Source organism: Rhinopithecus roxellana, chromosome 5, assembly GCF_007565055.1.
Source record: "Rhinopithecus roxellana isolate Shanxi Qingling chromosome 5, ASM756505v1, whole genome shotgun sequence".
Taxonomy (NCBI): domain Eukaryota; kingdom Metazoa; phylum Chordata; class Mammalia; order Primates; family Cercopithecidae; genus Rhinopithecus; species Rhinopithecus roxellana.
In genome coordinates this window covers 127,943,547-127,967,240 of record NC_044553.1, presented here as the reverse complement: position 1 = coordinate 127,967,240, position 23,694 = coordinate 127,943,547, and the positions used below count along the sequence as shown (strand labels likewise).

The following is a 23,694-nucleotide window of genomic DNA, read 5'->3' as shown; positions in this document are numbered from 1 at the left end:
CCGAGATCATGCCACTGCACTCCAGCCTGGGCGACAGAGCGAGACTCTGTCTTAAAAATAAATAAATAAATAAATAAATAAATAAATAAATAAATAAATAAATAAAATTGGAAACTGCTTTACCTAAAACTGTGGTTCACAGCCTTCATTGGATTACCTATCAGAACAAATTTTAAGCATGTAAACCTGTTCATAAAGTGGTGGGTTTGTATTGCTACCTCATTGCTAGAGTTCCAAAGTAAAAGATAAAAATAGAAATGTCTTCAGAATTGTCAGCATACATTTTTGTCTGGGTTTTATATTTGTCTCTGCTAGATATTTTGAGGTGTCAGGATTTCGCACAGAAGGTTATACAATTATAACTCAGCCAAAACAAAATGATCTTTGTTTATGTGACATTGTTTGAGAAATGGCTAATTTAGGGTTGTTGGTTTAATGAAAACAGCTGTATCTTCTGAGTTACTGGCCAAAATACCCATGTATTTAACGTTAAGGTTCTTACACAGGTGAACACCTGATATTCAGACTGTTAAAAAAATGGCGGACAAGGAAGTAACTGGAAATGATAAGTAGCTTTGTATAATCTCAGTTCTCAGAATGAATCTAGATAAACTCTTTAAAAAATGAAAGGCTTGAGTAGATGTAACTAGAATAAATCCTGGAAGGTGAACTTTTTGTGTAATTTAAAACCTTAAAATTCTTTTGATGTTCACTGGATGTTTGCGTCATTTCTAGTCAAATGAAAATTGTGAGGAAACATTTCTCTAAATTACAGAATGGTTCTCATATGGAAAATGCTAACATTTGATAGGCAGTTCAGGATTTCTTGCTTTGTAGGTTTTCACAAAATTCAGTATTATTAACAATAAGAATTACAGTGAAAAGTTTTGTATATAAAAATATGCCAAAGAAGATGTGTACTTACTGAATAAAAGAATAAGTTTTGCTAATTCAGATTTGATCTAAAAGTTGATTCAAATTACGGTCTATGCTACATTTTTGTCCTAAAGTAAAATGACTAGTTACTTAAAAAACAGAAAATTTACGAAAACACAGAAAGTCCAAGCATATCTGTGTAAGGCATACATACTTTTTTTTGGTTTCTATGTCTATCTTCATGCACATGCAGAGGAACTAGAAAGTTGAAAAAATTTAGATAATAATTGTTTTAAAACTAGATAGAAAATTGGAGAAGCTGGTTTAATTAACATTGGTCATAGTTAAAGCTCTTAGCGGTGATGAAAGTAAAATAAGAAGTATTGTAATGAACTACATTGGCAGTTTGACAATTCCTTTTTAATAGAGTTAAGCCTAAAGCCAGATTTAGCATGAATACACATTTCACATAAATGTTCTCATTGCTTCATTTCACACTGTACGTGCTTCTCTGCATAGATAGTATTAGCACTAGCATGCTTACTGGTCACATGCCCGAAGTGAATTTCTAAATTGCACAAAATGCATAGTGGTATTGGTGGACTTAAAGATACTAATGTATATATCAGGAACAAAAAATAATGGAAGTAAAAGAATAAGGAATAGTTACATTAAACTAAAAGTGCAGCTCATCCTTCACGGTGGGCCACAAGAAGCACCCATTACAATGAAAAATGTGCTGATATTAACACTGTTTTCACTGGTTATCATTGTTCTGGAAGGTGAAAATACAAAAAAATAGAAATAAGAATAAAAACAATTGAAAATGAAGACAAAAAATCATCCTTATAAGCAATATGACTGTAAGACTAAAACAGTCAGGATTAACTAAACTGTCGAAAATAATGAAACATTAGACTGGCTAGATATATTATTTGATAGATGCATACTTAAAGGTAGTTGTGTACAAATTGACCAAGAGCCTTCCCACATACCAGGGAAAGCCAGCTAGAAAAATAATGGAGCAATGATTCTACTTCTAACAGCATCACACTTTCAAAAAGTGGAGTAAGCTTAGCAAGAAATGTTAAGTTAAAAATGGAAAGTTTAGAAGTCAATGGAGTAAATGACAAAACTTTACTAAAAGCCATAAACAAAGACACGAATGCAGACATGCCATGTTCATGCAGGAAACATTGAATATCATATAGCTTTTGCTCTTGCCAAAGTAGTGCTAAATGAGCATAATTCCAACAAACAACACAAGATACACTTTCAGGAATTTGATAAAATAAATGATTCTAAAGTTAATGTGGAAGAATAAACTGGTAAATATTGGGACAAAGAGCTAAGCATTTAAGAACAAAAAATTGGACAGGGCATGGTGACTCATGCCTGTAATCCCAGCATTTTCGGAGGCCAAGGTTGGAGGATTGCTTGAAGCTAGAAGTTTGAGACCAGCCTGGGAAACATAATAAAACCCCATCTTTACAAAAAAAAAAAATTGCTGGGTATGGTGGCCTGTGCCTTTGGTCACAGCTACGCAGGAGGCTGAGGCAGGAGGATCATCAGAGCCTGGGAGTTGAAGTATCAATGGACCATGATTGTGCCACTCTACTCCAGCCTGAGCAACAGAGCAAGACCCTGTGTCAAAAGAAACAAACAGGCTGGGCGTGGTAGCTTACGCCTGTAATCCCAGCACTTTGGGAGGCCAAGGCGGGTGGATCACAACGTCAGGAGTTCGAGAGCAGCCTAGTCAACGTAGTGAAACCCCATCTCTACTAAAAATACAAAAATTAGTCAGACATAGTAGCGCACACCTGTAGTCCCAGCTACTCGGGAGGCTGAGGCAGGAGAATCGCTTGAACCTGGGAGGTGGAGGTTGTGGTGAGCTGAGATTGTGCCACTGCACTCCAGCCTGAGTGGATCTCAAAAAGAAAGAAAGAACAAAGAGAGGAGAAGGAAGGAAGGAAGGAAGGAAGGAAGGAAGGAAGGAAGGAAGGAAGGAGGGAAGGAGGGAAGGAGGGAAGGAGGGAAGGAGGGAAGGAGGGAAGGAGGGAAGGAGGGAAGGAGGGAAGGAGGGAAGGAGGGAAGGAGGGAAGGAGGGAGGGAGGGAGGGAGGGAGGGAGGGAGGGAGGGAGGGAAAGAATGAAGGAAGGAAGGAAGGGAGGGAGGGAGGGAATAGCTACATCACATCCTACACCAAGATAAATTCCAAGGGATTGAACACCTAAATAGAAAATATGGAAATATAAGTACTATGGAAAGGCTAAATGGAATTCAAAGTTAACTCTCAGGCCATACTTTTTTTTTTCCATGAAGCACTACTCTAGAATTTGGGGATGGAATAATGAACAAGACAGAAACCATTCTTTTCTCCAAGAGTTTATATTCTCATGGTGGCTTCCCCGTCATCATGGACGGGAACAGTGAGTCAATAAGTAAGAAATGCAATAAACTGACAAGATAATGTCAGCTCTGGGTAAGTGCTATGATAACAACCCAAAATGGTAATGTAATAGAAAGTGACTGAATGATCAGGGAAGGGCTCTCCCTATGAGTGTGACAGCTGAGCAATCCTTAGTTACCTAATTACATTATAATGATGCTGAACACATAACCATCTAGACACAGAGGAGTCCGTGTCCCGCAAGGGCAAGTGCAAAGGCCCTAGGACAGGGGCAAGCCTGATGCTTCTGAAGAGCAGAAGGAAAGTGTGCGTACTGGAAGCATGACGAGGGAGGAGGAGAGTAGCAGAAAGGGAGAGGTCAGGACTGCAGGAGCCAAGTCCTCCAGTAGTGACAGGGAGCCAAGGCAAAGCTCATTTTGGAAATGGTCAGGATGCTGAGCTGCTCTCCATTTTGATAGGGGAGGCAAAGAGTGAGCACCAGATAGCTCAGGTGGGCTCTTTGTAACTCAAAGATGAAGTTTTCCAATTAAAGTGTGTTTCCAATTAAAGTGTGAAGTAATCTCATCAAATCCAAGTGAGGGGGGAGTTTGCGGAGAAGGTGAGAAGAGACCTTATAAGGAGGGGAAGAATAAAACATGCTGGGGGTGGGGAGCAGAGAAGTGTATGAGCCAGAATTTAAAGCAAGTCAGGCGATCTTCACGGGCCTTGAGAGATGAAGAAAATGGATAGATTACTTACAGTAGCCTCAGTTATAATAAATTCCAAAGCAGGTATCACAGTCCTAAAGTTAATATATACTTTATTGCTCGTGGGAGTGTAGATGGGCATAATCCCATCTGGTAAGAAATTTATCAATATGCTTTTTAGTTGCATAATTTGGGAGATGGTGACAAAACAAGGGTTTGGGAGTTAGGGATGGCTGCATGAAAATCACGCGAGCCCTAATAACTCTGTGCATTGATATCTTTTCTGAGGAGAAAAGTATTTTAACAGAGCCACTGTATAAAACAGTTTCAGAGTAAGATGCTAGTCAAACGAATTTGATGAGTTCATTTGAATCTTCTGATATAAGTTCTGGCTTCATCTTAATATTGCTTTCAATCTTTAAGTATAGAAATGGCAATTTTGCCAACTTAAAGCAATTTTTAGCCACAAGTGGGAACTTTATCATGTACGGTCCAACAGATTTTGCAATACACTTCTCAGGCAAAATATGGATTCTGTTGTTTTGATGACTCAGCCTCAGATTCCCAGGTGCTTTCTGGAGCAAACTGAATACCATTTCGTGAACCCCCCTTGCCAACTCATAGCATCAGATACATGATAGGAAGATACAACATGTATGGCATGAAGAAAAGACCACATTACAAGGTACGCTTAATGATGCAAGGTGAGGTCAGTGACATACATCCAAGGCCCAAGAGACTGAAAAAGAAAGTTAGGAAAAGGGATGATAATTCTGCCTTCTTACAGATAGAAGAAAACTTCAGTGCAGCATCAAAGAAAACAGAAAAGCTGTGACTGGGACAGGACAAAGGCCCATTCGTTTCTTCGTCAGCCAAGATCTTCCTAGTTCCTTAAAAGGTTTGACTGTCCAAAGGAAACTGTCAAGGATTTATGTTTTATTTTAGGATGGCTTGCATGCCCTGTCCAGAGCATTCTCTCCCATCACATGCTGACTTCAGCTGGTGCAGGGTCTCAGTTCACCATCGTATTCAGCTGAGCTCAAGCTGCTAAGAAGAGCAAGCTAGTGTTAACCCACGTTTCAAGCTCAAGGGGCTATAAGAGTCATGGGGAAAATGGCTCATGATTTAAAACAACCTTTTATCACTACAAGAATGTGATCACTCTCAAGCATCTGCATGAGTGGTCAGTGACTACTTTTGCAGAGTCATCAGAGTTAAGGATTAATGATTTCCCAGAATAAGACTGAGTTGACGTACAAACCTACGTCATGGACAGCTCATCTACAGCCAAAGGTGTTCATCCAGCCTAGATAAAGCAAAAGCCCACTGATGCTGTTCCCATAATGGCTGGGCATGAGTAACAAAAGAAGCCTGGAGGAGGTAAGTGGTGACTGACCTACCAGTGTAGGCTACTGCTGGACAGACAAGGTGAGAGCCAATCCCAGTGTCCACGGGTGAGAGAAATTCAAGCCGAAGGTCTCAGTGATACAGCCAGTCCAACCAGTATTTCATGCACATCATGAGTAGGAGAGCAATCTCTGTTGGGCAGGACCTTCCCCAGCCGTACACTATAAGCAGGAGAGCAGGTACAACCCCAGCTCTCTGCAAACCTTCCACCATGGGGAATTTAACTTCAGGGTTCTCAGCTGTGCCAGACCTCCACCAGGCCAAGGCCATAGTACCTATTTACCAAAAGGAGGCAAGGCATTGTTGAGTTACACACACTGGCCCACTCCTGGCCCGCCATGTCACCATCCAGCCAGTGCAACAGTAAAAAGACTGGGGAGGGAAGGTGGGCCTTGGGGCCAAGGAGAGGATGGAGGGTGGCTGATCCAAGTGAGCACTCACACCTTGTTTTTTTATCAAAGGTCACATGTAAAATATATAAATGGTACTGAAGTTTACATAGGATAGCAAAGAATATGTGTATATGAGTTTAATGATCAGTGTTATGACTTATTAATTTGCTGTTTTGTCCAGAAGTTCAAATCAATCTCTAGAGCTACATGTTTTTTAAATATCAAGGCAGAAATTTCTAGAATAGCCAATTTCTAATGAGCAGATGACATAAGTTTAGCTGTTAAACACATGAAGAATGTTGTGGTCACTCTATACTTTGGAGATTCTTTATGACAACTTATCCAGGTCTATGTAACTCCGAAGAACTGTTTCAAACATATGATGCTGTAAATAAAGAGCTAAGGAGTATACCTATACCACACTTGAAAAAACCCAGCTACTTACTTAAAAATCCATTTCTTGATTTAAGAGGCATTTGAGAGGCATAATGGATATAAATTTGACTAAGGCTTTTTTAGGTTATTATACAAAGTTTACTACTAAAGGTCTCCCATGGCTTATTATTACATTATTATTTAATGTTTACATATAAACTTACAGACCAAGCAATTTTTATTTTCTTTGTTTATCTTACTCTTACCTAAAATCCAACATTTTCCAAGAGTTGGGGAATTTATGACAGAGTTTTTATATGTATTACATAATTCTATTTTAACAGAGTTAAAGCTCTTTGCTTTTAACAAAGACATACACAGACAGACTGACATACACTACTTCTGGTAAAAAAATAAAGAATGCAAAAATAAAAGTGGAGAAAACCCAAATAGCATGTTTTGTTTAAAAAGTCAAAAATTCCTACATTAGGTTTTATTGATATTTGCTTCTTTTTGCTCTTCCCCATCACACACACACGTGCACATACAATACACACATTACCACACAAAACACACACCACACACACATGCACAATGCACACCAACACAACACATACCACACACACACAACAAACCCAACACACACCAAACAATCACATACCACACACATACAAAACTCAACCCACACCCACACACACAGACTCACACGCATTTACACACACATAGCTTCTTTCACTTCAGTTTGTTTGGGGATGGGGGCAGGTAGATGGCTCCTCATTCTACATTCCCAAGACTTCTGAATAGTCGGTTTGTACAGCTGATGCACTTACCAGAACCTGAACCTTCAGAGCCTCACAACCATAGGTCTCATTTTCAGGGAAAAACATAAAACGCTGAAAACCTCCCAAAGAAACTCCAGGCTCGACTCTTTTTCAGCAACACCATGGCTTGGGTGACATGTGCCACTTACCGTTAAAAACATCTGATTTTGCTAAAATCCCAAATTCTACTCTCTAAACTGTGGTTCTGAGAAAATCATCACATGTTCTATTTGAGGCAATGTTAAATAATTCACTCTACCCGTCTTGAGGCATGACACTCACAGGGATGTGGATTTAAATATATACTGTTACGATTTCGCTTATAGCTGTTAGAGTCTTAGTTCAAAGGCTCTGGGCTCACAACACTTTCAGATACATCTTTTCTCCAAGCTATCCACATGCGTCCCACTCAACACTGAGAGCCATGGCTAGAGGGTCTCAAGGACACTTTTAGGCCAGGAGTTCGAGAAGCAGACACACATACACACAAAATACTGTTCTAAAACAAAGCAAACCCCAAATCAGGCAAAATCTATGCGGGAGACAGAAGGTTTTTAAGAGCACCACTGAGCAAGGTGATATTCAAAATAACGGACCACCAGCTGGGATGGAGCCCCATGGAAAGGCCCAGCAGTTTCCAGGGCAACCGGGGAAGCCCAGGGCCTCCTCACTGGGACTCAGGAAGGCAGCCTGGTTTCCTGATTTGAGTGATTATGAGCGCTGGAGAGAGATGTTTCTCATCAGGAAACCTCTCACTTAGTCATTCCCATAAATATTCGTGGCACTACCTCAATAAAGCTCCGTGGAGGGTAAACCCCACAATCTGCGCCACAGACTTTTTTTTTCAGCTGTGCAGACAGCTTTGAAAAAACTCTGCTGAAGCCACTGCAGTGTCAGGGCGATATTAATTACAGGGCTCTGTGGCTATGATACGGGAAATCCATCCTGAGGGAATCTGTGTTCTTAGACGTGGCAATCCAATTATATACAATTGATCCAAAGGTGCCTGTTTTTCAACGGCTTGATGACTATTTATAGTAACAGTAAGGCCCCAAATTTTATGGTTATGAGATTTTTTTTTTTTTCTGCAAAGCTTAAAGTGCTTCATAGACGCTTCCTCATTAATCTGAGGTCACTGCCTCACTTACGATAATCATCTCAAGTGAGAAATTCCACACCCATGCACCATGCAACAGCAAAATTGGCCCTGAAGAGGCACACAGACCTGAGCCCATACAGCACTGTCCCATCAGGGTGAAGGCGGATCATGCGGTTTTTCACTGTCACTCCATGCACAAATGACTTTTTGTCATTTAAGAAATATGTGTCGGGCACCCATAGCTGGTCAGCCACTCGATTGTCAAGCGTGAGGTTGAGAGGGATCCCAGAATAGGCGAGCCTTTTATCTCTCCAATATTGTTGAAAATACATGGTTAAGGTATAATCCTGGGGGGAAAAGAAAAGAAAGAAAGTTAGTTTGTACGCATCCACAGCCGTATCCCCTCCACCATCAGCCACATTCAGCTTGCAATCTAGGCTCTACAGTGAATAACAAGGAGAAATGGATGTCATTTTTATGCAGGATGGGAAGCAATGGTTTATTTCTTGTGAATGCAAACACCAGCTTTAATAGGTACACGAATCTGTGTGTGTCACGTATAGACGTCCTCTGTTTTACTCAGGTAAGAAGCAGACTAGACAAACTGGCATTTAACAGATAACAGCATAGAAACAAAGGGGAAAAACTCATTGTAAAATCAGGTTGCTGGCGGGGAACTAGATTGTTCCCATGGATGTTCCCTCTCCCAGCAGGCAGACAGGTGCTTTAACCACCCACGACAGATGAGCTCTGTCTACAAACTCTCTCTCTGCAATTTGAGCCACTTTCCTCTGGTTCTGCCCTCCATGAGGGTTATAAATACAAACCCGCCATAAACATCCTCCAGAGACGCCAGGGCCTGTGGGAGGTCTCCATGCCCTACCTCTCGTATTTCTTTTTTCCTCCAGCTTGCCGTGGCCATTTCTACATTAAGTGGACCACAGAATCACCTGGAGATGATGAGATATTCACCTGGGGAAAATGGGACTCTGAGGTCAAAGCAGGATGTGGGAGGTGGAAGGCAGACAGGGCCATGGTGTTGTCCACAGGCTTGCCCACAAAATTACCAAATATCTACGTGATGGTTCTGCTTTTGTTTTGCCAAAGCAGTTAGTTCAGTGAGAACAAAGTGGAAAAAAAGACGACTCAGAGGCTAGACATGGGGGAACAAAAGAAATTCTCTTTTTGTTGGGGGCAATCACCATTCAGTTCTAGAATGACCAAGTCTAAAAAATCTGGTGATATTCACAGGACATTTCGAACCCCTCTGTGGAAGGATACAAGCTGGAAAATCGAAAGTTAGGAGGTAAATTCTCCAACCACGGAGGGAAAAACATCGCTGCCATTCTGCATAAGCAGCTTTCTGAGTTCACACACTTTACGATCATGTCTGCAAACATCCTCACCTGTGGGCAGCGAGAGGCCGAGAACAAATCAGCTGAAGAATCCAGCCTAGACACAGGCCTCCTGACAACCCTTCCAGTATTCTCTTTGCTTCTCACAGGGCAATTCACGGTGTTGCTAACCTGACGACTGTTTATTGCTGCTCTCAATAGTGTTGGAATACAGAGGCCTAGAGACTGATAGGGGACATGGGTTTGTCTTCAGGTGCTTGCCACAAGAGCGGGAAACAAACCCAGGTTGTACTATATCACTATAAACAAAATACATTTTTAAGCTTTGAGTCTCATAAAAATTAAGAGTAGAAGGAACAGCAAGAAAGTCCAAATGGGCTGGACAGTCTTTAGAGAGGCCTTGTCTTCAACTTAAAGGAGAGGCAGCATTGAAGCAGATGAAAAGAAGCAGGCATTTTTTTCCCCCAGACACTTTCGTGGGCAGAGCTCTGTGCCTAGTAATAACCTGTGGGGGCCCTCACCACCACCACCAATGAAAGATTCTCACAGAGCAGATGGCACTAAAGATAAGCCTAGGCTAGGCAGACAGCACATAGGGCACATCAAAAACACACGGGCTGTTGCTTTTAAGGGCCTGATGAAAAAGCCTGTGGAGTGCAGTTTTGCTGGAATGCTGGGTTTATGGGGAAAAGAGAGCAGAGCAATGGGTCAGGCTAGACCCCAGGGCAGTGACCAGAAGGTGGAAACTAGAATGCCACCTTCGCAGCCAATGAAAGCCACTGACAGTTTCCATGGAGCAGAGAGCCATGACCAAGAGTATTAACCGTGTCTTTTATTTCTGTATTCAGATGCTTTGATCTGTGACCCTATGGACCTTGGAGGGAGGGCCCCTTCCAGGGCTGGCTAACTCCTAGAGATGGTAAGTAACTCTCCTAGGAATGTACCTTTCACATACAAACCAACCAATCCAGAACCCACACCCCAGCCACCTCTTTTGTTTGTTTTTACAGTCCAGAGGTCTTTTATTTTTTATACCTATTATGCCATAAATTCACAGGGCATAGATTTCAGCGGCTAAGACTCCAACCTCCTCTTTTACTGAGCTTGCACATTCTGGGGTCCCTATCACCCGCCTAAACTGCCCCAGGTCCAGGTACTAGACAACTAAAGACAGCCCCTGTGCCCCATGGGCCTGAAATTATTTAAACCAGCCAATTCTGAGCCTGCTCACCCTGTGTCACCCATTCCTTCCCAGCAACCACAATAAAGGCATTTCCCCTCCCTCTGCTGCCTGACCCATACTGGCGCTCCCTGAACAGCCCCCATGGCATGGTGTGGCTCCCTGCTGCCCCGGAACTGGGAGGAACACACTCTCTTCTCAATGGCAGTCGTCTCCTGATCTGTCAGCCTTGCCTGACCTAAATAATAATAACACCTCCATTTTAAAACACAAAGCCACTTGTGAGAAAAACTAGCGTAGCAATGGTAAGTTCAAGGGGTAGAAGGGATGGCATGCAGGGGCCTCCGAGGAGTGGACAGTGCTGAGTGGTGGGTAAAGCAAAGGCCTGAAAGGTTCTTGGACACCAGGCTGATGCGAAACATCAGGATGAGAATGCACCTTCACAGGGCATATTCCGCCCCTTCATCACCACTACCTTTCCCTGGTGTGGGTGGTGCGCTGGAACTGAGGCGCGCAAAGCTGTGGTTTCACAACAAAAGGACATGTGTTAGCAGTGGCAACCACAGGGTTTCTCTACTATCACCCTCCATGTGACATTGGTGTTGAAATAGAAGTTTCCCTTGTTTCTTTCTTTACTCCTAACCCCGCATCCTTACGCCTCAGTCGCGATGTCTAGCGCCCTTCTCAGAGCCCATCCGGATGGGCTTGCACAAGGCTTGCCATGAGAAGGGAGAGAACTCGTCTGTCAGCCCTGGGAGCCAGCTGTCACTCACAGCCTGAAAGCTTGGGCTCCGTGTCTTATTTTGGACTGTGTCGCTCTCCGCACCATCAGCAGCGCCTCTCAGTTTGGGTCTCGGGTGTTTGCTGAGGTGACTTGAGTGGACTAGGGGGTAAGAGTTTAGGTAACAGTGGGAGGGAAAAGCTGGTATGTAAATCCAAACCCGCTGCATGTGATCAGCCATGTATGGCAACGACCATCACATCAGTGGGGGCACAAATCAGTGTCCTCCTTCTTTTCTGGGATACTTACTAGCTGGCAAAGGGAAGGGAAGGGGATGGTGGAACGGTCCAAGCCTCCCTCCACTCTCGTGCAGCTGGGAGTAGTAAATGCAGGGTTTTCCTATTCTGGGGGCCACGGTGCTGCCCCTTGTGACATGCAGTGGTGAGCACTGAGCCAGGAACAGCGGGCAGCCACTTGTGTGCATGATCCTTCAGCAAACTCCAGGCCCCGTGCTGCCTAGCACCTCATTTAACTATGAAGCATGTATTATAATTATTATCCTGTATCGATGAAGTAACAAAAATTGAAGACCTGAAGTAACTTGCTTCTCATCCGCTCCCTCCACTCCCTCAAACACAAGTAACCCGGTACAGCGGGACTTGAAGTTCAGGCCACCTCCCTTCAGGGCCTGGCTCTCAATGTGGAAGCTCCAAGGGGTGGGAGCTAAACAGTTTCTCATAATAAAGGGGAGTGAGCTTGGCAGGGTGGGGCTTTGAAAGGATGTCTCTGAGCATGGACCTGCATGACTAGGTCACACAGGGGTTCTTCAAAGGGAGTAATCAGAACTCCGGCACCGCCAACTCCTCCTTCCATGCCCAATCCATCACCAAACATTAAGCACAGTCGCTACAGAAAGATGCTTTGTCAAAGTATCCTTTCCTTCAATGCATCCCATGCATCCCAGGGAAGTTACCAGTTTTTACATTTGCAGTGATGTGGCGTGAACCAAAGAGAAGGGCACAGTCACAAAGAGATGGAATCTGCATGCGATGCAGTGTCTGTCAGAATTTGAATTCCAAGCCCATCTGCAGAAACGGAAGAGCCTTCAGACTTTAAAAGCTCCAAGGATTAAAGGAATATTGGCTGTGGGGAGCAGAGGGGACACTGGACTCCTCACAGAACATGAAATGGAAATTAAGCCTTTGTTCTTTAAAATTAATGCTCGAGGTGGACTCAGGTGATGTCTGGGTACGAAAATAAGAAATGACTGGGAAGGGTGGAGCTTCTCAAAGAAGAGCCAAGCTGGCCATTCTAGGGCAGGGTGGGCCCGTTGCTGTGGCTCCTGCTGGCTGACAAGGGGTTGGGGAGGTAGCAGTGGACACCAAATGAGACAGATAGTTGATATCGTCAGAAGCAGCCTGCGTCCTCCACCAATTGAGTTGCTACCGTTCCCTCTTTTGCCAGACCCCCAGGATGCACAAGAAAATATCTGTATCACCAGATACAGGCTCGCCTTACTCTACTGTGCTTCACAGATATTGCATTTTTAACAAATCGAAGGTTTGTGGCAACCCAGCGTTGAGCATGTAAGTCGATCAGCACTGTTTTTCCAACAGCATATCCTCACTTCATGTCTCTGGGCCATATTTCGGTAATTTTCACAAGATTTCAATCTCAGTATTTCATTATTTTTATATTGGTTATGGTGACCTATAATCAGGGACATTTGATATTACTATTATTATCGCTCTGGGGCACCAGGAATAGCACCCACATAAGATGGCAAACTTATCGTACAAATGTGTGTCCTCTGACTGATCTACCAACTGAACCTTAACCCTGTGTCTCTCCCTCTCCTTGGGCCTCCCTAATCCGAGACACAACGATATCAAAATGAGGCCAGTTAGTAATCCTCCATTGGCCTCTAAGGCTTCGAGTGCAAGGAAGAGTCACCCATCTCTCAGGGTAAATGAAAAACTAGAAATGATTAAGCTTAGTGAGGGAGCAGGTCAAATGATTGATGTGCAAAAATGTTTTATAGACCTAACGTTAGGCCTTTTCTACCAGTTAGCCAAATTGTGAATGCAAATAAAAAGTTTTAGTAGGAAATTAAAAGAGCTACTCCAGCGAATGGTAAGAAGGTCAAACAGTCTTATTGCTGATATGGATAGAATATCGAACCAACCACAACATTCTCTTAAGTCAAAGTTTAATCTAGGGCAAAATCCTAACTCTCTTCAATTCTATAAAGGCTAAAAGAGGCAAGGCAGCTGCAGAAGAAAAGTTAGAAGACAGGAGAGATTGGTTCATGAGGTTTAAGCAAGGAAGCCATTTCCACAACAACCGTGCAAGGTGAAGGAGCAAGTGCTGATGGAGAAGCTGCAGCAAGTTATCCAGAAGATCCTGCTAAGATCACCGATGAAGGTGGTTACACTCAACAACAGATTTTCAGTGTAGATTTTGGAAGAAGTCTTTTCTAATGGAAGAAGATGCCATGTAGGGCTTTCACAGCAAGACAGAAGTCAACGTTTGGCTTCGGAGCTTCAAAGGACAGGCTGACTCTCTTGTTAGGGGCTAATTGCAGCTGCTGACTTTAAGTTGAAGCCAATGCTCACAGACCCTTTTGAACATCCTAGGGCCCTTAAGAATTATGCTAAGCTACTCTGCCTATGCTCAATAAATGCAACAATAAAACCTAGATGTCAACACGTATTTACAAAACTGAATATTTTCAACCCACAGTTGAGACCTTCTGCTCAGAAAAAAACATTCCTTTCAAAATGTTACTGCTCATTTTCAATGCACCTGGTCACTCAAGAGCTCTAATGGATATGTACAAAGAGATGGATGCTGTTTTCAAGTCTGCTAACACAACATCCATTCTGCAGCCCATAGATCAAAGAGAAACTGACTTTCAAGTTTTATTATTTAAGAAATACATTTCATAAGGCTATAGCTGCCATAGACAGTGATTCTTTTGATGGATCTGGGCAAAGTCAACTGAAAACGTTCTGGAAAGGACTCACCATTCCAGATGTCAGTAAGAACATTCATGATGTATCGGAGGAGGTCAAAATATCAACACCAACAGGAGTTTGGAAGATGTGGATTCCAGCCCTCATGGATGACTCTGAGGGGTATAAGTCATTGCAGATGCGATGGGAATAGCAAGAGAACTAGAAGTGAAACTTGAAGATGTCCCCGTATTTCTAGAATCTAATGATTAAACTTGAATGAATGAGGGGTTGCTTCCTATGGATGAGCAAAGCGTGGTGTGAGATGGAATCTGCTCCTGGTGAGGATGTTGTGAACATTGCTGTAATGACAACAAACGATTTAGAATATTACATAACCTGAGTTGACAAAGCAGTGGCAGGGTCTGAGAGGATTGACTCCAATTTTGAAAGAAGTTCTACTGTGGGTAAAACGCTACCAAACAGCATCCAATGCTACAGAGAAATCTTTCATAAAATGAATAGTCAAAGTAATACATTTCATTGTTGCCTTATTTAAAGAAACTGCCACAGTTTTCAGCAACCACCACCCTCATCAGTCAGCAGCCATCAACACTGAGGCAAGACACTCCACCTGCAAAAAATCATGACTCTCTGAAGGCTCAGATGATTGTTAGCATTTTTAGCAATACAGTATTTGTAATTAAGGTAGGTACATTTTACAGACATCATGTCATTGGACAGTTAATAGACTACAATATAGTGTAAACATAACTTTTATATATCTTAGGAAATCAAAAAATTTGTGACTCACTTCATGATATTTGCTTTACAGCAGTAGTCTGGAACAGAACTTGAAGTATCTCTGAGGGTGTACCTGTATTTACTCAGTTATTCAGAAAATGTTTATTGAGTGCTTACCGCCTGCTAGACAACTTGAGGGAGGCGAAGATGAACTACAGGCACTATGGGCCCTAAGGGACTGGCCATGTGGCAGAGACAATAATTGCAGGTTCGAAGAATTCAAAAGCAATCTAGGTTAAGTGCTATACTAAACACGAAGAGATATGGCAATCAGAAAAAGCCACTTCTGGGAAGGATGACTACAGACGAATTCTTGGAAAAACAACCATCTGATCTAAACCTAGAAGTAAAAGATTCAGCTATGTGAAGGGCAGGGCGGCTGCCCCTGGAGGGCCAGTCTTGGGTATGGACATCTGGACGAAGCAGTTCCTGATATCAACTTACCCCACACAGCTATTTTCACAAAAAAACAGTGCCACAGCGCGAGGCAGAGGAGATAGCTCCACAGGGTGAACCTCACCTTCTACCTAGGTTGGTGACCCCCTAGGGTAGCTGAGGGAGCCCTAGAGAGAAGAAAGGGGGCCAGCAGAGGCCTGAAACGACAGTCCTCAAACAGAGGCTCTGAGGCCTTGGAAATCAGAGCTGGGAAGTGTAGGGGAGTCAGGTGCAAGAGCACCCCTACTCCTTGTGACTCTGCAGAGGGACCGCGTCCCCGACTTTCACCGCTTCTGTCTGGTAGCTGGCCCACATGGGGACCCGAGGGAGTCTCCTGGTATCCCGGTGCTGAGGTCCCAAAGACTCCGAGAGCCTCCGCCAGGCTCACCGAAGTCGTAACTGTTGCTTCCTCTCCATGTCTGCTCTTTACCCGGGAGGCCGAAGCTCGGGGAGGGGCAGGGGTGGAGTGTGGGGAGGCGCAGGGGTGGAGTGTGGGGAGAAGCAGCTTCCTGGAAGCGCAGGGCTTTGGGAAGCAGAGGCAGCCAGGGGCGGGGCCTGGGGAGGAGGGCAGCTCCCGGAAGCGGGGCCAGGGGTGGGAGGAGGCGTGGCCTGTGGCTTGAGGGGCGTGGCCCCTAGCGAAAAGACGAGGCCCAGCTCCGGAGCCTGGCCGGCAGGCTCCTGCCCGGGCGCCGTGCGGGGTGCGCCCTGTGGCTGGTGGTGGGGAGCCTCCTCCTGGGAGGGTGGACCTGATTAGCTTAGCACACACCGGGGAGAGACAGGCTGTCTCCTGGCACTGGTCCTTGGCTGTGGCACAGCCAGCATTATCAGCACATCTAGACCGAATGTGTTGGCAGGAGGAGGAGGAGGAGGAGGAGGAGGAGGGGGGGGGGGTATTGGTGGAGAGGTCAGAGCTTGCGGAAATAGCTTCGGGTGGGGTTGCAGAGACAGAGCCCCGTGTCCAGGGGATGCAGAAGCGTCCTGGGCTGTGGGCAAGCCCCACAGACCGAAGGTGGCAACACTCAACCTCTTACATGACCGAAATCTTCAGCCCTGGTGCAGCTTCTAAGCTCACCGAGCCTCGTCTGGTTATAATTCGATGTAACCTGACTTTAGAAAACCACACTCTTAGTAGGAGTTGAGATTTACAGCCATTCAAGCATTTATAAAACATCCTTCCTGTAAATTAAGACACAATGAATGTGTGTGCGCCAATAGTGACTCAACTTATTTTGTTAGCAGGTGTCTCCACAGCCCTGAGCACCCTGAGAACATTTGGCTTCTGGTTCAGGTGCAGCGCCAATCCTGAGATGGGGCTGGCCCTGGATGGATACAGTACTTGGAAGGCTCTAGGTATAGGAAATGAGATGTCCCGGCGCCCACCAACCCTCCACGACCTCTGCCACCCCACTTACTCAGCGGTTCAACCCCAAACCCTCAGCAGGGAAGGCCGCTGGGGAAGCCCATGTGGAGAAATTATCCTTGGACTCCTGCATTCCTAGGCCAGGCTCCCGGAGGTAAGGCTGTTTCCTCTGGGTGGGCAGGAGCCCAGGGCACCTGCAGAGACCTTCTGGGCCCCTGCTCTACCCACTCCCTCTGTACCTGAAACAGCTGTCTACAGAAAGGAAAGCTGCCAGCACCTCTAGCTATACCGTGACAGGTTCCTGTGGACATTGAGGCCCTGGGATATGGGATTTAATGGAGAGTGCTCCGGCACTGAGGAGGAAAGCACAAGGGAATTTTCCAGTCTACTGGGAACTGGACCTCTCTGGAGTATGCTGTATACATGTGAGTTGTTTTGCTGAATTATAGTTGGTTTGAACTATTGTAGTTTGTCAAAATCATTAGATAAGATGTCTTGAATACCTTTCTTTCTCTTATAAAAACCTGAAGAACTTAGAATCAGCATGAAGAAATATTCGAGTAAGAATCGCATTCAAAACAAAGGGTCTTTCTTAAAAACAGAAACTTTCTTTTAAAAAGGGGTCTTTCTTAGAAACTTTGCAAACAAAATCACTTGAATTAAAAAGTTATTTGTTCATCTTGGCTTATTTTAGGGATCATAAAGCCCTTTGATAATCTAATGAAATCAGGGGCCCTCTCCACAGACAATACAGTCGCTCTCAGGATTGGTGTGTGTCTCAAACAGCACAAAACCCTGAAGTTCATGGGATGCATGTTTTACAAGCTCAAATTGCTTTCAATACTAGTGGGTGGAGTTCTGCAAATCTGTAAGTCATTTGTTTAGGATGTGTGCAATGTTTTCCTATTGAAAAAAATATGACAAAAAGGGTTGTTAGGTTTTACTCCAGATTATCAATTTCACACAAAGGTAAGAAGCCATTGTTCCTGGTGAGACACCAGGACTAGCCCAGGCTCCCTGTTTGGGAGCCACAGTGCTGCTGGGAGATAAGGAAAGTATTGCTGGACCTAGAAGCTGTAGAGGAAGCCCTGAGTGCTGGCAGCAGGCATTCTGGAATATGAACCACCCATGAGTCAAGCATTTATACATAGTGACTGTCCTTTCAAAATCTCCTGGGAATATACAAGCAGCAGCAACAACAAACCAAAATGAAACCTCAGCTCATCTTTAGGTGTATAATTCAGGCAGCTCAGATGAATTGCAGTAAGACATATAAACAACAAAGTTTCTTCCTGCTTGTGCAAATCTCTTGGCACTTATCACATTAAAATGACAAGAATACACATTTGAAAGTGGAAATATTGCTCATTATTCTGCAATTAAGTAATTGACTACATTCCTTAGCACAGGAAATGAAGAAAAAATTTACTATCCCCGAGAAAGAAATGCAATTTCTAAACCAAATTTAAATATTTAACTGCAGCTGTGAAAACCACAGGACACCTGCATTTGCATCTGGTTCAGCAAGTTTATGATACAAAACCTTGCAGGTAAGTTGTTCTCAGGTCAGGGAAGATGGAAAATTGTTTTGAGAAGCTTACATAAGCCCTAGGTGGTGGTGACTTCCTTTGCAGTCATTCCTACAAGGAAGGTTAGGCTGAGGGAATTGGCACTTTTTTAAACAAAATTTATTGAGGAAATTCCAATCTATTCCATTTAATGACCAAGAACTGAGTATCTAACATTACAACCAACTCTCCTCTCACAACAGACTTCGATGGTATCTAGCTTTCCATTCGTTGACTCTATTTGATGTTTAATAATAAAACAGCTTCCTTCTCTGCCTCCCTCCATCTTGCTTTAAGCATTGATTATCTGCCATAAGCCAAGAACCATGCTTAGTGTTAGGGATCCAGAGATAAGGAAGACAGAATTGATACCTTTATAAAGCTCACTATAGAAAAATGGATCCAAGCACAATTAGAGTGATCAGGAGAAGCAGCTTTGGAAGCAAACGTGCCCAAGTCTCAAGTCAGCCTTCCATTGGCCCAGCCAGTGACAGGCGACCTCACTGTCCTATGCCTGTCACTGGATCTGTGAAGACTGCCTGCCACACATTCTGAAGTCCTTAGCGGGGGGAGGACATGGTGTGCTGAGTTAAGCGTACAACAATGCAAAAGAAGTGTGTATGTAAGGGTCCTCTCACTAAGCCTAGGGCTGGCAGGAGAGGAGTCCGGCTACTGAGGCTTTTCAGGCTTTATACCTGCCCAAAGGCAGAGTGTGCATTTATGCCTGCACCTAAATGCTGAATGTAGTCAGAAGATGAAGTAGTCACCTCTGTATGAAATCTGAAAGAGCTGGTGAAAAGAGATGTAAGTCTCCCAGGCCCCTAAAGCCATCTGAGAAGCTGGCATAGGATAGGAATTATTTTGAAAATGTTTTTCTTTATAAGTCTAAAAAGATACTTTTCTGGAGTCAAGTAAGTTTGAAAAGCAAAATGATTGCACTGACCTACATTCAAAGGGCAAATAAATTGTACTGTGAGAAGAAATCTGGAGAATTCAACCTAAGCCAATGAGAACCAGGGAAATGTAAGAGAGATGCCCTTCACTAAATAAACTCTTTATGCAGGTGCTGGTTTGCCGATGGTGTGGGGTGTGGTGGAGCAAAATGTGTCAGACTCACTGGGTGACACCCTTGCCATGTGGCTTACTTGGGAAAGTTATCTAATCGTTCTGAGCCTCAGCAACCTCTTGTGTAAAAATGAAACTAAAAATGCTCCTTTTGCAAAAGTGCTGTAGCCATTAATTGATCTAACAATGCTTAACACAGTGCTGGACTCACAACAGGCATTTGGAAAATTCTACTTTCTCTTGTCTCAAAAGCAGGGACAGTCACCCCTGAAAGAAGACCTTCCAGAACCGAATGAAAAAGGACCCTCTTTATGAGCTGCCCCCAGCCCCACTGTTCCACAGCAAGTACACACCAAAGGAAAGTGTGCTTGTTTTCCTGAGATGCAGGTGAAGAAATCTCAGTCCAATGGTGTAGAATTCCCAGTACTATATGGAGCAGGCTTCACCCTTTGCTCTCAAATCCCAAGTTTCATCGTCTACTCAATATCCAAATGTAATGCAAGCTTGTTTCCTGAAATGTATCAGGTCACTAGCTTTTTTCCATAAACATTTTTTCTGCTGTGAATTACTTTGAAGTTATAAATTAAAATTAAACACAAATTTGTAAAACAGCTACAGTGCTAATCAAAATGAAAACACCACCAGCCATCCTACTGCCGCTGACCCTGACAGCCACCCTTCCAGTGCTCCAGGGCTCATCTCCCACCCACCCTCTCTTCCCTGTGCCTTTAGAAAACTCCATCCTATAGTCAAGTGATTCCTCCATATAAGGAACATTTTCAATAAGAATTCCCTCTGCAGCCCCCTTTAGTTGTAAGTTGGTGACCTACTGTAGCCTTTTTTGGGGGAGGTTACTTCTTCTACCAAACTGGGCACCAAGGGGCTAAGGGAGAGGAGCATCCCTGTTTCCCACTCCTGATCAGCCTCTGGGCCTTCCTTCTTCCCACCGATCCCACTGCCTTCTGAACCTTGCCGTCCGGATGCTCCACATGCAACCCAAGATCGCCATGTCCAAAATTAACTCCCTGTCTTCCTGCCTCAAATGTGTTGGTCCACCCACCCACCCACCCACTCAACCCCACCCACACTAGAAGCAGTATACCAGCCTCTTCTTTCATTCTCACCCTAACCTCCAACAGTCACTATGTTCTACTGATACAATTCCTAAAAGTCTTCCATCTCTAGAATGGGATCATGCGGTCAGCTGCAGTGCTGAGGGCTGGGGGGGTTCCACTGATGTCGCCATGGCAACGGATTAGCAGATGAGTGCCTAGACTCACAAATGGCATCCCAGAAGCAGGCTTCCCCATGGTGTCTAGAGTATGGAGGTCAAATACCAGACCTCAGACATGTTCTGGGTTAAACAGAATAATATAGGGAATGACCAGATGTCTCACACTCTCTATGGGGGCAGATGTTCCAACCAACACAATATTATATGCATGAACTTCTGGAATGTGCTGGTAAACTACAGAGTCCTTGCATACTCTGCTTTATTTTAAACAGGTATTTATCTGAACAATACTCACTAAATACTTATGTATATATGTGTTTGTGTGTGTATTTTCTCTCTAAATGTATACATACATTTAGAGAGAAAAAACTTTAAAAAATTATATATATATATATATAAAAAAATTAGATCATCTCTAAAGATTAGATAACTTTCCCAAGTAAGAGAGAGGGAGAGAAAGACCTTATATGTTGAAACATATGGTTACTAATCAGAGCCATAGTTTTATTTTCCAGCAACTATTTTCAGTTAAGAGAATTCCCAAAGGGAATGCAATGACTCCCAATGATATCATTCTTCCAAAGATGCTCTGAGAACTGGCTGTGAAAACATCCGTATTGCTTGGACAAGTCACCCTCAGCCTCCATATTTCAAAGCGACTTGAACTGGGTGAACATTGCCCCTGGAGACTGGCGAGTGAGTCATCCCCATTCTGACTGTGACGTGTATCAGGCTGGATGATCCATTCCTCTGTGCTCTTCCCCTGCTTAAGCAGAGTTCCTGCAGATGGCCATAAGGTTAAGAATTCTATGTTCTTAAATGGTGATGGTCCTCTCTTAGGTGGTATGGTTTACAGAGTTTGTGTTACTAGATTTGCTAAACTGAGTATCACTTAAAATTACTTCTCTGAATCCTTTCAAGAGAGCAGACAAGGTAAAAAAAATGCTTAAACAGAAAGAAGGACGTTTATTTATCAGGAGGAATGATTTCTGATATTTGGCACAAGTGAATGCCAGTGCCGTGCCGTACCAGTCAACCTTTCTTAATGGGTTTTTTACTCTTTTTCATTTACAGAGTGAGTATTTCTGTCTTAAGACTGCTCCCATAGCCTTACACTGTGAAAACTGAATTGCCCTTTGATTTCATATATGTGCATCTAGATCAGGATTTGTCAATGGATTTCCTTACCTCAAAGATAAATCATGTGAATGAGTGATGCCATGCATTTTAGAGTTCTTTCAATGTCTGAGATGTGCTATTTTTAGACAGCAAGGCTATTCATTTCTGAGATCATGCCTATTTCTAGTTTCTGTGCAGAACTTACTAGATTATTGCTGTTAGACAAATCACAATATCAACAGTACTGCACTTGATATAGCTGAGAAATACTAGTTTGATAGTTGTCTTTTCTGAATTGCTATTAATTGGAGAAATATTTGGATGGACGTCTCTGCAAGGCATTGCATAAAGCAGCCCTATCCTCTGGAATACTGTAATCAAAGCCTAGGTAGCCAGAAAGGAACTGCAATGCAGGTTTCATATACCCAATCAAGCACAGTGCCAAAGGAGGGAAAACACAAGTGTTAACCTTTAGATTGGAGAATAATAGCACCGTATTTCTACTTTTTGAACAAAGGACCCTGTACTAGAAATTTTGCCTTAGGCCCCTCAAATTAGATAGCTGGCCCTGGTTGTGAGTAGTAAACTAACCTCGTCCCTTGTCTCTGACCATTGAGATCCATGTCTTCCTCCAGCATCCATGGCACCAACTTGCTAGCTTGCAAGAAGGGCAAAACAGACTCTCCACCATTCTGGACATATGCTCTCCTGCCTTTCCTCCTACCTAACTGGCTCATCTTCTTTGCTACTCCCTCCAAAGCTGCCTCTTCTTTTTAATGCTAGAGGGCCCCAGGGCTCCTCTTTGGATGTCACCATCCACCCACTCATTCCACTAGACCTTGGTCTCTTCTCTATCTGCACTCCCTCCCTTAAGTGATTGCCTCTAGCTGCATGACTGATCCTGATCTTTCCATCTATATGCTTAGAATTCCTCAATGTTGTCTCCAACCAAATTTCTAAATCAAACTCCAGAATCAACTCAACACATTCAAATGGAATTACTGATCTTACCCTCAAAACCAATCCACTTGTGGTTTCCCAGTTCACACAATGGCATTCTCTCCTTGCAGTTACTCAAGCCAACATTTCTGGAGTCATTTTTCACTCATCTCTTCTCTCACATTCTTCATCAATCTGTCTGAAATTCTGTTGACCCCATGTTAAACACAGACACAGGTTCCACATACCTTACCACCACTGCTGCTACCACCCTTGTCAAACACGCCATCTCTCCCCATTCCTAGTCTAGAGGCCTCCTAACTGGGTTCTTGCATTCTTCTCTTCCACAGTCCTGTTCTCATCAGAGCAACCGGAGTGATTAATGAACAACTGAAGTCAGATCATTTGCTCTCCTGTTCAAAACCCTTCAGTGGCTTCCTGCCTAAGTAAAGCCTAAGTCAACATGCTCTGGCCCACTTAGCACCTCTCTGATCTCACCTCTTGTTATTGTCACCTTTGCTAGCTTAGTTCTGGCAACAATGCCTTCTATGTTGCTCCTCAAACAACCCAGGCATCCTTCCACCTTGCATTCGCTGTTCCTTCTGCCTTGAACTCTTTCCCCTAACAAGCTTCTCCTGACTTCCTTACCTTAGTCAACTCTGCTCAGATTCATCCTCCTGACAGTGGCAACCTGCACCTTCTACATGCTCCCATCCTCTTAATCCTAATCATACTCTAGATGATAGTTCTTTCCTTTTTCCCCCTGCCAGAACATCAGCTGCATGAGTGCAGGAAATTCTGTCTCTTTGGGTCTAGATGTATCCGCAGCATCTAGGATGGTGCTGAGCACAAATTAGGCATTGCATAAAAAATCTACTGAACAGTGTGTAGAAG

At 43.7% G+C, this 23,694-nt stretch overlaps 1 protein-coding gene across 6 annotated transcripts in view; it reads right to left on the bottom strand.

Moving 5' to 3' along the window:
* GABRB3 (gamma-aminobutyric acid type A receptor beta3 subunit) overlaps window positions 1–23,694 on the bottom strand; it is a 228,018-nt gene that overhangs the window by 63,903 nt on the left and 140,421 nt on the right. For 5 of the 6 annotated variants that reach the window (XM_030931494.1, XM_030931495.1, XM_030931493.1 and 2 more), the window contains one exon: window positions 8,193–8,413. In XM_030931494.1, coding sequence (XP_030787354.1) covers window positions 8,193–8,413 — 221 coding nt within the window. Of the gene's footprint in view, window positions 1–8,192; window positions 8,414–15,803; window positions 15,917–23,694 lie in introns of those variants that run through there. The other variant, XM_010355215.1, reaches the window with a different exon arrangement.